Raw genomic sequence first — 17057 nt, 5'->3', positions numbered from 1 at the left:
TTTAACTAGAATACTTAAATACTACTACATTTCGAGACATCACAAAATGTTTACTCAGTACCACAACATAATTTTTAAGACTAAATCTATTAAATAACTTAATATAATTAGACTAGCTAGAGTAACCAAATTAAAGCTAAGCTATATTTCTTGTTTAATAAAAGTATATCTAATACTTGTTTCACAAGACATTATAATTTATTAACAAAATCGAAAATAATCTGAAGAAAAAGCAAGCCGTTAATTTAATTTAAAAACAATAAAAAATTTAATCACTTTACATAAAAGTAAGAAAACCAATAAAACTCAAAAGACACCAATATTCAGTACACGATTAAAAACTGTTGTGAACCTAATTTTTTTAGAGGTAGAAAAAAAAATTAAAGCATCATTATAATCCACTGTGAAAGTATCATAAAATATGTGAAATAGATTAGTGTGTGTATAAAAATTTGAATACGTGTAACTTAAATTTAATGAATCGATTGTGTAATAATTTAATGAAAACGGTAGGGTTTATCAAAAAAGTTGTAATTTTAGGTTAAGCGATTTGTTAAAATATTTGGTAAATAATAATATAAATACAAAGCAGCTAATATTGTGTTAGTTGGTAAAATGTGACTAGTTGTTATAATTTTCCTAAGATTTTCAGCAAATCCATTTTTCTTCCTATAGTTTGTGTAAAGGAAAATTTATTATAACATTTAAAAGTAATTATACACAAATTTGAGACTATTAAATTATTTTTGTTGTTTTCTGTATATAATACATAGAAATTTAATCTTATCAGCTTCATACACTTTTTTTAATATTAATTATATTGCTTTAGAGGCAGTAAAATGTTTTTTAAATTCAACTTGTCAGCTTTTATTAATTGTTTAAAGTTTGTTAGTTAATCTAATATTTATTGAAAAAATGATACCCAATTAAAAAACAGACCACTTCAAATACCAGTTGTAACACCGGTAAAAAAATAGAATTAAAATCAAAATTGTTAAATTCTATTTTATAAGCTTTGTTTCGATATTTAAATTTTGTCTTAGTTAATCTAGTATTTATCAAAAATGTTAAATAGTTATCCAAATAAAAAACAAACCATTTCAAACACCAATTGTGTTGTTGATCACAGTGTTACTGGTGTGGTCACATTCGGCATAATGGTCGAAATATTCGGCATAATGGTCGAAATATTGGTCATAATGGTTGCATTGTTCATTGTGTTGTTCGCCACAAAATCAACAATTTCTGCAGGTTTATACATCATACCTGTAAAATAAAAATTAAATCAACGTTAGTTACCCAACAAATAAAAGTAATTTTCTAAGTATCAAAATGCAAGTACTACAATACAGTAATTAAAATATTATTAACATTCAAAAAACTTAAAAAAATAACTAATCAGTCAAAACTATTGAAAAGTTCGAGCTAAAACTTCATCTAACCTATAAAAGTTAACGTTTATTAACATAGCTGAAAATCAACTTTTTTTACAAAACTAATAGAAAACCGCAAACGAAAACAGTTTTAGTTATAATCATTACAACTCACCAGCGACACTAGCGGTTAAAAAGCAACAGAGCATAGAAAATATTTTTATTTGTAAATAATAAAGTTTACAACTCACCAGCGACACTAGCGGTGAGAAAACAGCAAAGCATGGCTCCGAAAAGAGCTCTCAACGCATTGTTGGCCAGATCTTCCTTCTTTGTTGGCATCAGGACACCTTAAAAATAAAATAACTTTATAAACTAGTAAATTACCAATTATGGATGTTTAAAACACATTTTCTATTACTATTACTTTTATTACAGATTTAAATTATTATGATATTGATATATAAATTAGTAAATTATTAATTATTGATGTTTAAAAATACATTATTTATTTCTTTTACTACATATTTATTATTGCAGTATTATGTGACTTTAGTTCATAAAATCATTACCAATTTTTGTTAAAGATTTAATACTTAACAACCAATAAATGAAACGATTATGCAGGAATGCTTTAAGATCTTCAGAAGTTTATTGAAAAGCAATAACTTTACACCAAGTAAACTAAACAGGGTTCATTAAATACACTCCTATTTTTTCAACTATACTTAAATTAAACAAACCAAGTCCTCCAATAATGATTCCCATACTCCCAATGTTACAGAATCCACACAAAGCGTGAATTGCAATCGCTTCCGATCGTTCCTGTAATCAGTTTATGTGTTAGTATTTCTCAAAAATTTATTACATTTGTAAAATAAATAAAGTTCATATAAAGTATACTGATATTATCGTACAATAGTTACTTTAAAACAAAATTGTTAAGTAACTAAGTAGTTATTATGTGTTCAACATATTTGTTTTTACTTCTTAAAATGTAAATAAACAATGTATTGTAAATAAGTGCCTAATTATTTGTTGACATGCATACACGCTTTAAAATAATAAAACTGTAGGCATTATGTATATTTTCGACGCCTGTTTTTTTTCGAAATTAAAAAAAAAACTGTGCAAATTTTGTTAAAAAAAAAACTTTAAGTAATAACTTTTGGATGCATATCACTGAAAGACGTTTAAAATAAACTTTGGACTAAAAAATCTTTTGGCTCCAAGAACGTTTCAGTTTTACTTTTTAAGATAAAATATAAACAAATTAAATTATTATCATTTTGACAAATGCTTGGACTTTATAAAAATCAAAAGTTTGCTTAATGACATAGTTTGGTAAAGTTTAAGTTATCAAAACTTAGTCTTTTATTTTAATGTATTGGAACTCTTTTTTATTTTAGTAATCCTTGACATTGTGTATATACATGGTGATTAGAAAACAATTTAAAAAAAATGTGTATAAAAGTATATAAATAACTTTCTAAGTGTTATATTGAGAAACTATTTTTTTACAAATTTAAAGAAAATAAAACTATTTAGAAGCTCTCGCAATTTATACTTAAAATGTTTAAAAACACTTAAGTTTTATTGAACACTTCTCATGTAAAAAACATTGTACGCAAGTTTTATTACCTACTGTGAAATTTTACTCATTTCAAATTAATTTAATTTAACAGCTATTACGTCTTGTTTTGAAATAGTAAATACTAAAGTACTGTTGATTGAGTATATCGGGTATTTTCTAAACTGAGTGAAAGTTTGTTCTTTAGTTTCTTTTCACTCTTAACTGAGTTACAAAAATCAATGTTTATATTTTGAAAACATCTTTGATTATTTTTATAGACTTTTCAATATTTAAAAACTAAACAAGTAAAATTCATTAAAATTTTTTTTTGCAAAATACTACAATGTATTTCAACCAAGTTTTGCTCTTGTAATAACATATTCATGTAGTACAATGCCCTTAGAAATATAAAGAACAAACATTTTAAAAATCACATTGTATAATTTTGTGGTTTATGTAGTTTATTTAGAACAGTTTTTTAAAGTCTATAAAAAAATTCACCAGCCTCAAATTGACCACTTTTTAGAACTATACGCATTATGCTTATTTTAACATACTTTTTTTTTTAAAACAAGTTAATGTTTAGAAATAATATAGTTGTTATATTAAATAATGACATACTATAACTAAAAATTTCCTTAAAGTCTGAGCAAAGTATTTTTTTTGTTTTTCTCAAAACGTTTTAAAATACAATTAACTATTCATTGAACTCTTACTAATGATGCTTGAAATTAAAGTAACTAAATACTTTACTGGCAATTTATGAAATTTGAGATTACTCAGTAAATAAACTAAAATGACATTTGATATAGTTCAAAATGTTTTATACTGCTTTTTGTAAACTTATACTCTAAAAAATTTTTATTTTGCTTTTCAATAATGCTATGAAATAATTTTCCTCTAAAGTAAACCATGAAAAAAAGTACAAAATTTTATATAATCATTCTACTGCTAGATAGCTTGGTTTAATCACTAACTTTAAACTAAAATAAGGTTATATAACTTAAATACTTATTTAAATAAAGATCTAATAAAACAAAAAAAAAACAGTTACAAATATTATTATTGCAATAAAACAACATTGACTAGACAATATTGACGTGATGTTTTTTATCATAATTTTATTAATATCAAGTGCATCTTATACGCAATTTAATTTGTTGTTTCAGAATCATGAAAAAAACATAGAAGCAAAACTCAGGGCTTTACATAACATATTTTGAACTACATAACAAATAAGAAAGTTTTATAAAGAGTAAACATGTTTAACTTTATTTAAACTATTATTATGTAAGTAGACCTAAGGACTAGATTGATAATAAACTTTTCTCTTTATCAATAATACATCTTAAACTTTTATTTAACCCTCGTTTTTAAGAGTGAAAATTGTTTATACATAATTTTAAACTCAGTTTTTTAGTATCATTAATACATTAATACACTATTCACGTGTATAACAGATAACTTTCACGCTATTCGTTAGAATAAAAAAAAAACTTAAACCCGTATAAATCTCACCTCGTATAAAGTTAAACCTGTTCTGAAACTTTTTTCTCAACAATTCATTAATGCAAACAATACATAGCTTGATAATTCAAAAAATATATATATGTGTTGCTATCACGTTGTAACTGAATGACAACCTTAAAAATACCCTATCTAACGTAATGTTCATTATGTCCAGAGTCAATAAATTTTATTAAAAAACTCACTAAATTAGCTACAATCAACCTTCACTGCTTTATTGTAAACTTATTCCAACCATTTTATTAAACTATGACGTCACAAACAAACTCACAGCCATGATGTACGCACCTCTCGTCATATTTTATGTATCTAATTATGACGTCACAACAAACTAACAGACATGATAAATCCAAACCTTGTTAAATTCTCTCTATAAACTTAATTATTACGTCACAAACAAACTCACAGCCATGATGTATCCACCCCTCGTCAAATTCTGCCTGTTGAGCACGTACTCTCCAAGCTGTTCGTATGCAACGAATTCGTTCACCATCGTTTTCACACCCACCAACTTGCCTACAACGAAGCAGTCCTTGGTTGGCACTCCCATCAGAAACGCTACTGGAACAAACAGGTAGCCGCATAAGTCCTGTTGAACATTTTATACTTTGATTAATCATAATTTTGGTCGATTTTGATCTATTTTATTTTCCATAAGCAACAATGTTGGTACGAATAAGCATACAAAAAGAAGCTAAATATTTTGATAATTTTTTTTTCAAAATTAAAGTTTACTTCTTATGTTATTACTTACGTTGCTTACTAATTTATTTATTATTACATGATATTTATACCAGGAGGGCTACTTACACAAATCACTATCTGCATAGGTACTTTAAAATTTTATAAAAATAATCTTTAAATTGATTGTTGTACTTCAATTTATAAAACTATTTATTCCTTCTAATAAACATTGAATGCAAAACTTTATATTCTTAATAAGTTCTGTAAAACTTTTTATCTTATACTTACCTGTTGTTTAAGATAAATTGATATTAAAGCCTTGACGACATATCTAAACAGAAACATTAGGTAGACAAATAAAAACTATTTATCAATAAAAGAATAAAAACCTGCAACATTCGAATCCTCTAATCAAGTTTTAAAATTAACAAACTAAAAAAAATTTTTCAATAAAAAAAAAAACTAACGGTGAAATTGATCTCCAACCCCACGTAGCCGCTCATCAGAAGTATGACGTCATCAATGACGGCGATGACCGCCACGAAGGCGATGAGGTTGGCGGCGATGTTGGCCACTAGAGGGATGGAGCACGATGCCCCCATCGCAGCAGCTTCTACTATGTTCCTATCCGTTCTGTTGATTAACAAAGTATGATAATCTATTTACTTATCATTTCATATCCTTTATCACCTTGATTCTATAATAAAACAGTTTGTTTTTTACTTTACTTTTATTTTTTATACACGTTTGCCTAACTAAAGAGATTTGACGTGATTGCTGCAGCTTTTACAATGTTTCTGTCCGTTCTGTAAAATTAAAGTTTAATATTTATTAATATTGTTATTATTGTATATTTTTATCATAGCTTCTACAATGCTGCGGTCGGTTCTGTAGCGAGAGGGATAGTAACATATTCAATACATACTCATCAGTAATAAATGCTTCCCTACATTCCTAATATATCTATATACTACATATGTTTGAGTCTGATCTGCTGAAACTGTTTATTTTAAGAATACTAGTCTGAGAATACATACTTAAAATACATTTTATTTAAACTAGACCAAAACGTTTGGTAAAAATACAAAAATTGCTTCAATATGTTTGAAATTAATTGTTTCAAAAGTTTATTTTACAACTTTTCAAAATAAATAAATTGAACCTATTTTCTCGTTTCTACAATAACTATTTAATCTTTTAAGCTATTTTAGGTTGTTGCAAGCACAAGTAAATTTTAAAATTTCTTAAAACTTCGTTGTATTGTATAAGTATCGATTCATCTAGTACATGATAAACTGGTAGTTAAGCGTAGTCAAGTAAGAGTTGCTAATCTAAAGCGAAAAAATCCAGCCTGAGTGATCAAAAACTAACCAATGTTTATAATAAAAATGATAGATTTTTTTAGAGCCAAAATCTGAAAAAAAAAAATAATGAAACTCATGAGTTTAATTTTATATATTTTAAGACAAAATCCTTTGCCTTTAGAAATTATTTCAATCAATCCCAAATTAAGTAAATACTACAATATTTTTATACAATATATGTGCTCAACTTAAATCTTTTTTTATGAAAATAAAACTCATGACGTCACTAAACTTAGCAGAGTGCATTCTACTATTAACGTTTATCACAGTTTCCATTAAATTTGATAAAATTTCAGATTTAAAATTGTCTAGCTTTGACAAAACTGGTATCAGTTATTTTGATTCGGAATTTAAATTATTTTATAAAAAAAATTTAAACACGTAAAGGTAAATTTTATTGAATTAATTAACAAAATACACTTTTCTTAAAAATAAAACAAACGGGTTTTAATTATTGAGCATAAAACATTTGAGGAATCAATAAGTTTCCATTTAATTAATTACTATGAAATTAATTTGTAATTTCAAATTCTAATTATAAAATATAACTATTAAGATTTTGAAAAGTACCTTATTAGTACATCTGAAAGAAAGTTATTTCAAATTAACTAAAAGTTGGCAGTAGCAGTTTACCAGCAGATTCTAGTTGATAACATTCTATTATAGTTAAATTGACTTGTTACTGTGGGAAAATTTAATTTGGTATAAATTAGGTTTTTTAAGTCAGCCATATTAAACAGTTATCTACAAAAAACTTTTGCTTGTAACAAAAAACGCTTAGTTACATACACAACAGTTGCACAATATCAATAAATTAAAATTTTCAGCGTAGTCAGCGGGCCACAAATGTTTAATTCTTGAATGAATGACCAAACTCTAGGCACAGCTTTTGCCATATAATGTTTTTATATTAGGTGTTTGAATACGTCAACTGAGATAAATTTAGTTTATAACTAGGTTACAAATTTTAATGAATTACTTAATGAAATACATTAAACCGGAGAAGCAAACATAAGGCCCCACTAAACAGAAGTTTGTGGATGAAAACGTATTTTTTAGCTTGAAATTAACTTGAAAAAACCAAAGATGAAACATTTTTAAATGTGATCTTAGTTTTACTTTCAGCACACTTTGACACTTTTAAATGGTCATTTCATAACTTTTTGCTTGTAAATAATGCTTTTTAGTCGTTTTAGTAAAAATTTTCAAATCTTCACTAAAATGGTCGGCAAAAGACTTTTTCAGGTAAATCTGGTCCGCCTGCTAGAGAATTTGCCCTTGCCTGAATTTTACAAAAAAAAAAACTTAAATAACTTATATTTGAATTAAACTTTATTTAGAAGGAAATATTTTTATACTAAAAGTAAGATTCGCATACAACTTTCAAAGCATTGGATCAAATTAAATCTAGTTATTCATTAGCTTATTGTAGTGTTTAACTTAACAACACAATACTTATAATTATATAATATATATTTTTAATTTAAATGAAAATATTAGAAAAACAATTATTTCACATAAGTTAAACACTTAAAGATTCTCAATGATTTTTATAGGAAAACCTGTTCAAAACTCCAAGATTTTACACCATTCAAAAGTATCAAATATCAGTCCTTACGTTACAGGCGACTTACAACAAGAGTGGAGTTAGCTTGGTTTTCGTACGATTTACGAGACAAATCATTTTGTCTCTACAAATTTGAATTATATTACTGTATGATGTTGTTGGAAGATGTTGTTTATTTAATTATTGCAAATAAATTTAAAATTTGTGTGAAAAAAACTCAGTGACGTCACTGAACTTGACAGAACAAGTTTGGCTTCGGATGCCTTTTCTCAATATTAAATTTCAGTATTTATGTCGTTATAAAATCTTTTTTAAAAGTTGAGCATAAAATTCTTAACTTTTTTTCTAACCAATTTTTATTTTCAACTACAAATGAAATAAAATTTGAAAAGGCAAAATGCTTAAAGATTTATTATTGGTAACGGAAGCTTTAACAAACTAAATTTTTAATTATTATGTTTTGTATTATAAATCGCAAAAGTACTTTAAGTTTAATAAAATAAAGTCAGTTAAACTGTTTTTAAATAAAACCAATTTATTTTCTTCATGATCGCTAGTTTAATTTATCTGACAATAATATTTATAGTAGTCAAAGCCTTATTTAAAATAATTTACGCTATTTGTTTAGTTTTAAATATTATCAATTTTACTAACTTTTCGATTTTTCAAAAGCTGTTTACATTTAACTTAATTATCAAAATTTTTAAAAAGTTGATTTTGTTTTTTTGGAAAATCTAAATTTTTGTTAAATTAGAACTAAAGTATTTAACCATTTCATTAGTTAAAAAAATAATGTTCACTAAATTAAGTCTATGAAAAAGTTTATTTTTTTTGCAAAGGTAAAAATAACTCTAATAATTTTTTTTTATTAAGTTATCAAAGCTACAAGTTTGTGATTTTCTGAAAAACATAAATTAATAACTTTAATAAAACTTAAATAATTGTTTAACAGATGTTACAAAAAAAAATTGTTCGAAATAACCAACAACAACTGTTTTTAATTCATTACGGATATAGTTTTAAAAAACAAATAACAAACAACTTATAAAATATCTTTTTAAGAAAAAACTAAAAAAAATAAAATATCATTACTCACCAAAACGTGTTTATTTAACAGTTTATTACAGACGTGTCATTTATATTTCGTGATGTTGATTAAAATAACAAGTAGTAACTTTGTACTTGCTTGTAATAACAAAAAACACTTGAATAAATGTGTGAAAAATACCATGCAGTAAAAAGACTATCAGTTTCATAATTTAAATCAACTATAACTACACTTTGAGTTTGGATATTTTACTTGCATTGTTAAATCAATGTATATATATTTAGTTATATTATTAATAAAACTACACTTTGGAGGTTTGAACAATCACTTACATGTGCAATAACTTTTATCTTGTGATAAGTCTTCACAAAAAGTCTAAGGTAAAATTTTAAGGAAAGCATCGATGTAAATGATCTACTTAAAAAAACAGTTAAGTCTTATGAAAATTCACTCATAAAGTTGAATATAATTAAGTTAAAATGTAAGTGTTTGTGAGTTTTAGTACTTTAGCTCAGACTTGAAAAAGTTTTTGACTTAAATTAAAATTTTTCATCATATTTTTATTGCCATTTTTTAGTACCAACTCAAGCAGTATTTATAAAACAACCATTTTTGTTTTGCGCGTTTATTGTTTGTTTTCATATAAGATGAATTTAAAAGTTGTGTATCATTTTTTGACACAATAAAAAACCTACTAAACCTAATATTTTTAACTAGATTTTACCAAAAACAATGTTTTACAATTTTAGAGAAAGCTTTTATTGCTGTTTTCGAAAACAACATCAAACAGTTTTTAACGAACAATTGTTTAAAAAAATGTTTTTTTTTAACGTTAAATGAACTTTAAAATCTTTATGTCAATTTTGAACACCATAAAAATATTTTCACCACAAAAGTTTTAACAAGATTCTACCAAAAACAAGTGATACAATTGTAGAGAACCTTACTTACATTGTATAAGCTTATAACAGCATCTTCAATAACCTACATTTATAAATATAACATAAATTTGTTAATACAGTAAACTTAAAAAAAATAAAAACCTTACTAAGGATAAAAGTTAAAACAAATCATTTGAAATAAAACGTTTCACAACTGTAAGAACTTTATTTACGTTATGTGAATTTTAAGTGTCATTTTTAGTACTACAAATTCTCTCCACACGCAAATTTCTCAATCAAAATTTTTCTCAACAAAAGCTCAAAAGAGCGCGAAATGTCGTCAATAAAAAGATAGGCGGAAGCTTCGAGTGTTCACAGCAAACAAAAATTATTCCCGCGCGTTCAAAATTGCGCAACATATAATGAAGAGGTTTCTTTATGACAAACTTTTTTGTGTGTAAAACTAAAATACTAATTTTAGTGTATTAAACAAATTTTCAAAAACATTAGACTAATTAATGCTTTGCGGAAGTGTTAAAGTCTTTTTTATAGAAAACAGTAAAAACTTAATGTTTAAGATATCAATTTAAAATTTCATTATGCAGATAGTTTTGTTGAAAAACCATTATTTTAATTGGCTACATCATAATGTGAAAGGTAATTTCTTAAAGCGTGGAGTCAAAAACTAATAAATAGTTAAGAACTAACTTATTACTAGTATTATTCAAATAAATATTTCAAAAGATATCTTTTAACAAGAAATTAAAATAAGAAACTACAACTACAAAACAACTTATTCTAGTATTACAGGGTTGCCAAAAATTTATCGTAAATTTTTACTAGGTTTTTAAAAAACAAGTTTTTAGGTTGACTTTAAGTATAAAACTAATTCAAGGTACAATATTGTCTTGAATAGTATATAAAGTTTGAAAAAGAACTGAAAGCTATTTCAAATTTGTTTTTAACGAAAAAGTTATTAAGCTATGTGATAGGTTTTGCATACCTTATATAATTTAGTTACCTTTCATGTAAAAGTTGTTTATAGTTCTAGGATTTTTAAGTGATTTTTGTTCAAAATTCCAGGTTTTCCAAGTGTTTTTAGAAATTTATTAAACTCTAGGTTTTTTAACATAAATTGTTAAACTCCAGGTTTTTTGGCAACCCTGTGTTACCAATTTTGGACTAATAACTATAAAATAATACCTGAAGACTGCCTTTGTATTTTATCACGTTATATTACATATATTAAAATTATAATATTAAGTTATAATGAATATATTCTCTAAAAAAAACCCTTGTTTTTTTGTGATAAAAGACTAACAATAACTATAGTTCAAGTATAAGGATTTGATTTTCACTAATACAGTTAGTTAGTTAACAAATGCTTTAAATGAACATCCGTAATAAATGCAAATGTCAAATAAGCATACTTATATAATTGTATTCGAAAAGTTATACTAACTCTTTAGTAATGTGAAATTTATTGGTATAATTGAAATAAATAAATATTTTATACTTAATCTATAAACATGGGAACGGGTCAGAAAAGCACGGGTGACACTTTAGCACGGTGTGACACTTTAGCACGGTGTGACACTTTAGCACGGGGTGACACTTTAGCACGGTGTGACACTTTAGCACGGGGTGACACTTTAGCACGGGGTGACACTTTAGCACGGTGTGACACTTTAGCACGGGGTGACACTTTAGCACGGGGTGACACTTTAGCACGGGGTGACACTTTAGCACGGGGTGACACTTTAGCACGGTGTGACACTTTAGCACAGTGTGACACTTTGGCACGGAGTGACTTTTTAGCGCGGGTGACATTTTAGCACGGGTGACACTTTAGCACGGGGTGACACTTTAGCACGGTGTGACACTTTAGCACGGGGTGACACTTTAGCACGGGGTGACACTTTAGCACGGTGTGACACTTTAGCACGGAGTGACAATTTAGCACGGAGTCACTTTAGCCAGAGGGACACTTTAGCACGGGGTGACACTTTAGCACGGTGTCACTTTAGCACGGTGTGACACTTTAGCACAGTGTGACACTTTGGCACGAAGTGACTTTTTAGCGCGGGTGACATTTTAGCACGGGTGACACTTTAGCACGGGGTGACACTTTAGCACGGTGTGACACTTTAGCACGGGGTGACACTTTAGCACGGGGTGACACTTTAGCACGGTGTGACACTTTAGCACGGAGTGACAATTTAGCACGGAGTCACTTTAGCCAGAGGGACACTTTAGCACGGGGTGACACTTTCGCACGGCGTCACTTTAGCACGGAGTAACACTTTAGCACGGCGTCACTTTAGCACGGAGTGACACTTTCGCACGGCGTCATTTTAGCATGGAATGACATATTTGTTTATCCTTATATGTTATGTTGAAAATATAAAAATAAACTATGCAACATAATACTACAAGCTTTTAATATGTTTCAAGTTAAAGCTTCAACTAAAACTTCGTATTTAATATAAAATTACACTAGTTACTCTATAGCAAACCTCAGTTTAATAATTACAATATAGAAGTAATTTTAAGAATTCTATCAAATCATTTTATTAAGATATATTAACTAACGTATTTAAATATATACTATCATATTTTAAACGTAAAATTACTTGTTTAAACCTAGCAACATATACGAGCTCAAGGTTTTTTATAACGTGATTTAATAAGATTGTAGCTTAATTTAACTTCAGTGAGTAAAGTATAAATATTAATAAATACTAGTATATTAGTAAATACGTCAAATAAATTTGTAAATGTGTAAGATTTATATATAGACTGCAACAAAAGTAAATAAAACTATTTTACATTTTTCTCGGTCTATATAGGTTTTCTATTCTCTTAAATTTTAAGAAATAGCATAATTTGATGTTTGATCAGTGAAATTTTTATTTGATTATTTTAAGCCGATTGTTTCAAAAGTGTTTGTACTCATGTTTGCATTTTACCATCTGCCGATATTGTTACTTTTATATATGCGGGTTTAGCGTTTAACTGACTTAACGCGTTATTATAAGATAGGTCGTAGATAGTTGTATATCGATATAGATAGTTTTTATATATAATCGTTTTATTAAATACAAATTTTACACGTATTTAATTAAATTACTGAAAACTATCGATGGCGCTTAAAAGTCACTCCGTGCTTAAGAATCATTTTGTGCAAAAGAATCAATCAGTAATAAAGTTACACTCCGTGTTAAAGTGTAACCCCGTGTTAAAGTGTAACCCCGTGCTAAAGTGAAGCCGTGCTAAAGTGACACTCCGTGCTAAAGTGACACTCCGTGCTAAAGTGACGCCGTGCTAAAGTGTCATCCCGTGCTAAAGTGACACTCCGTGCTAAAGTGACGCCGTGCTAAAGTGTCACCCCGTGCTAAAGTGACGCTGTGCTTTTCTGACACCTACCCATAAATATATTATAGCAATTGTTAAAGTAAAAATTATTTTAAATTGATAAACAAATTAATAAATATCAACTTAATTCACTAACCCTTTATCCATCTGTAATTTATCAGTAGTGGCGAACTTGGATTTTTCTGTTTCTGGGTAAAGTAACCTAGCAACCACGAGACCTGCGGGGGCGGTCATTATCATCGCTGTTAATAACTGCACTATGTCCACCTGTTGTGGCGTAACAAATAGTATGAAGTCATGATTAAATATTTAATGAAATAATGATAATGACAGTTATAAACTACTCTTTTCTACCTTTTGTGAGTTAATAACACTGATATTTGTGGTGTCATAATAAATGTGCTTCTGTTTATTGCAAAGTGTCCCATACTTGTTTTTATAAACAATTGATTTCTCTATTTGAATTTCAGGCATAAGTTTGAAACTTGATTGCCCCCTGACTCAACAACGCAAATAGTATGACGTCACAATTGAATTTCGTGTCAAAAAACATATGGCTGGTAGAAGATGCGCATATTAAGTGCTTCCCCTTTTTAAACTTTTGATAAAAAAGGTGTAGATTTACAAACTCGAAACAAAGTTGTAACTATCGAGTAAAGGAACATTTACTGATGTAATTAAAACTAAGGTAATTTTATCTAAAAGTTACATAAAAAAACATGAGTTTCAAAATATTTAAATTCTTTAAATTTATATGGTTATGCCAGAACACAAATTGTTTGATGAAGCTTCGATAGATTTTCAAACATGGTCCAAGCGACTCTTATATTACAAACCAGTTAGTTACATATATATATATATATATATATATATAAAATAAGGTTAATGTTTAAACTTAAACACTTTCAACTGAGCCCACTTGAAGGGCTTTTAAATAATTTATTCATCATATATATATATATGTGTGTGATGTTTAAAAATGTTTTATGGCAATTAATAAAGTTCAAGCATACTTAAATAAATAAAATACGTCAAAAAACTTCAGTGCAAGTTTGAAAACTTATAGTAAAATATTTTTTTTTTAGTATGGCATAAAATAAATATTTTGTTACAAAATTTCTACCACGAACTTTTGTTTACAAAAGACCAACCTAATTAAAATCAAAGGTTATAACAAGACTGTTTAAAAGTGTTTTTTAATCAATACTCTTTTGATTGTTAAAAACTTCAAAACAAAAAAAAACATATCAAAGTCAAACCATATGGAAAAAAGTTCTAATCTTTGTAATTGGCCGATACACGAACTTTTTCAATAGGTTTTATAGATAAAAAATAAATAAAAGGTTACACAAAGACAGTTTTGAAGTGTTTTTAAAGCATTATACACTTTTACTTGTTAAGGAACTTCAACAACTAAAAATATCAAAGTAAAACCATGTGGAAAAAATTATTTAGCCAATAAAATGGGTTTTTCAATAGCTTTAAAAATAGTATACAGTGCTCAGATTGTGGAAACTTAAAAATATGCACTGAACTAAAAAATAAAACTAAAAGTCTAGTAATAAACTCAATAAACTTTTTGGCAGTTATACAAATTTAACTGTCAATAAAACGAAGGTCATTTTGTTATGAAAATTTTAAAGTTTTAAAAATCAATACTCTTTTTAGTTGTGAACAATTTTAGATTTTAAAACCACAACATATACAATCATCAGACTAGTCTACACAGAAGCTTTAGCTAACTTAAATCAAAGGCCACACTAAAAGATTATTGAAGTGTTTATAAAATATAAACGGTTACATGACAATTCAAATTCGGATAACTCAAATTCCGACAATTCAAATTCTTAAAAAAATATCTAAAATGCTTTATCTCAATAAGTAATAAAAATTTGAAAAATTTAAAAAATACATATGTAGGTATTATTAATATCTACAAGCCACTTTTTTTATTTTTTTAAAGTCTAAAATACTTTTCAAGAAATTTTTAAACTACTAAAAATAACTCTGTTTTTTACTTAATTTAAGTTATATCTCAAAAAATATTTAACGTCGAGCAAAAAGAAAAAAAAAATGCTTGTAGATATTAATATGACCTACATATATATTTTGACGTTTGACAAATATACATTACTTTTTTATTTGTGGCTGTTTCAATTTTGTTTTAAGAATTTGAATTGTCGGAATTTAAATTGTCTGAATTTGAATAGTCGTGCACCCAATATAAACTGATACTATATAAAAAGGTTTACCTAAAAACTGAACACAAACTTAAAAAAGGAAAACGACATTAATAGTATTTAAACTTTTTACCAAAATACGAACTATTTCAACTGTGAAGCCTTCAATTTAATGCCAATCGTAAATATTTTTATATAATTAAGTGTTGTTATATATTTATAGCTGTTTTTGTTATTGTTAGTATCTCATATATATTAAACATGTATTAACATTTCATTAATTAATAACAGTACAATGTATAATCAAACAGCAATAGTAGTAGCCACCATAATTACACGGATTGGAGTCTTTGAAAATGACTTAGTTCCTTTCACTTAGCTTACCTAATCTTGTTGAACTTAAAAGTAAAAAAGTATAAATAACAATATTGGTAGATCTAAGGAAGCTTTATAAATAAATTAAGTTTCTGATTTTTATGAGGAATCTATTTGGATTCTTAAATGCAAACAAAATTCCCATTGTTCGCGATAATACTTAAATTAATAAATGTGTAATAAGTTAATAACAATTATACAAAAAAAAAACAAAAGTACCAACATGATAACACTTTATAATTAAGTAAAAGTAAATAAATATAATAAACAAAAATCCTACATGAAAAGCACCGGTGTAAGCCCCCACAGTACTGAACGCGACGCTCCCCATTCCTGAGCACATCACTGAAAACACCTCGCTTTTGGTCAGTTCGCCCAAGTAAGGTTTCACCACCAGCGGCGCTTCCGTCTATTGTTACGTCATAATAGTTTAAATTGTAAGTTTATCAAAACTTCATAAATAAAAATAATATATATATATATAATAGTTTTAGCTAACATATATATGTTAGCTAAAACCATATAAAGTTTAATAAAATAATTATCGTAAAATTTCTAATTGACAATCTTTACCAAAAATGTATTTTCATAATGTTTGAAAAGTAAGTTTATTTAAACCAGATTGTACTTGTTAAACTATATATCATTTTGTTAGAATATTAAATGATTGTGAAAAAAATTGATAAACTTTAATAAATCATTACTTACTATACTGCATTTTAATTAAACATACCATTCCGACAAATATATTAGCGATAGCCACTGTTGATTCCATGGCGGAAACACCCAAAGTGGTTTGAGTTAGGAAGGCGAGTTTCTTGATGAACCACTGCATGAGACCCAAGTAGAACAATATGGAAGTTACACAGCTGAAGAAGATTGTTTGTGGAAGAATCTGTATGAAAAAATACTTTTTAATTATTTATATTAATAATTATTAGTAAGTAGAACGATATTGATGTTACGCAACTGAAGAATATTGTTTGGGAGAGATACGTATTGAAAAATAGTAAAACACAGACAATGTATGACAAACAATAGTTGTTGAATTTTTTGATATAATTAATGTAGGGGTGGGCAAGTTTATATTTATTCGTTTTAACCTTTATA

General features: G+C 27.0%; 1 protein-coding gene across 2 annotated transcripts in view; it reads right to left on the bottom strand.

Moving 5' to 3' along the window:
- Positions 1 to 252: 252 nt before the first annotated feature.
- LOC145831367 (solute carrier family 28 member 3-like) overlaps positions 253 to 17057 on the bottom strand; it is a 37310-nt gene continuing 20505 nt past the window's right edge. Inside the window, exons 8-16 of one of the 2 annotated variants that reach the window (XM_082938606.1) lie at positions 16681 to 16842; positions 16228 to 16356; positions 13529 to 13659; positions 5625 to 5790; positions 4880 to 5062; positions 2117 to 2198; positions 1625 to 1723; positions 1097 to 1266; positions 253 to 669 (exon numbers count right to left, since the gene is read on the bottom strand). In XM_082938606.1, coding sequence (XP_082794732.1) covers positions 1124 to 1266; positions 1625 to 1723; positions 2117 to 2198; positions 4880 to 5062; positions 5625 to 5790; positions 13529 to 13659; positions 16228 to 16356; positions 16681 to 16842 — 1095 coding nt within the window. In that variant the 3' untranslated portion in view covers positions 253 to 669; positions 1097 to 1123. Of the gene's footprint in view, positions 670 to 1095; positions 1267 to 1624; positions 1724 to 2116; positions 2199 to 4879; positions 5063 to 5624; positions 5791 to 13528; positions 13660 to 16227; positions 16357 to 16680; positions 16843 to 17057 lie in introns of those variants that run through there. The other variant, XM_082938608.1, reaches the window with a different exon arrangement.

The sequence above is a fragment of the Thalia democratica genome, chromosome 3 (genome assembly GCF_965202585.1).
Source record: "Thalia democratica chromosome 3, ktThaDemo2.hap1.1, whole genome shotgun sequence".
Lineage (NCBI taxonomy): Eukaryota > Metazoa > Chordata > Thaliacea > Salpida > Salpidae > Thalia > Thalia democratica.
Note: the sequence above shows the minus strand (reverse complement) of the source record. Positions and strands in the feature narration are given on the sequence as shown.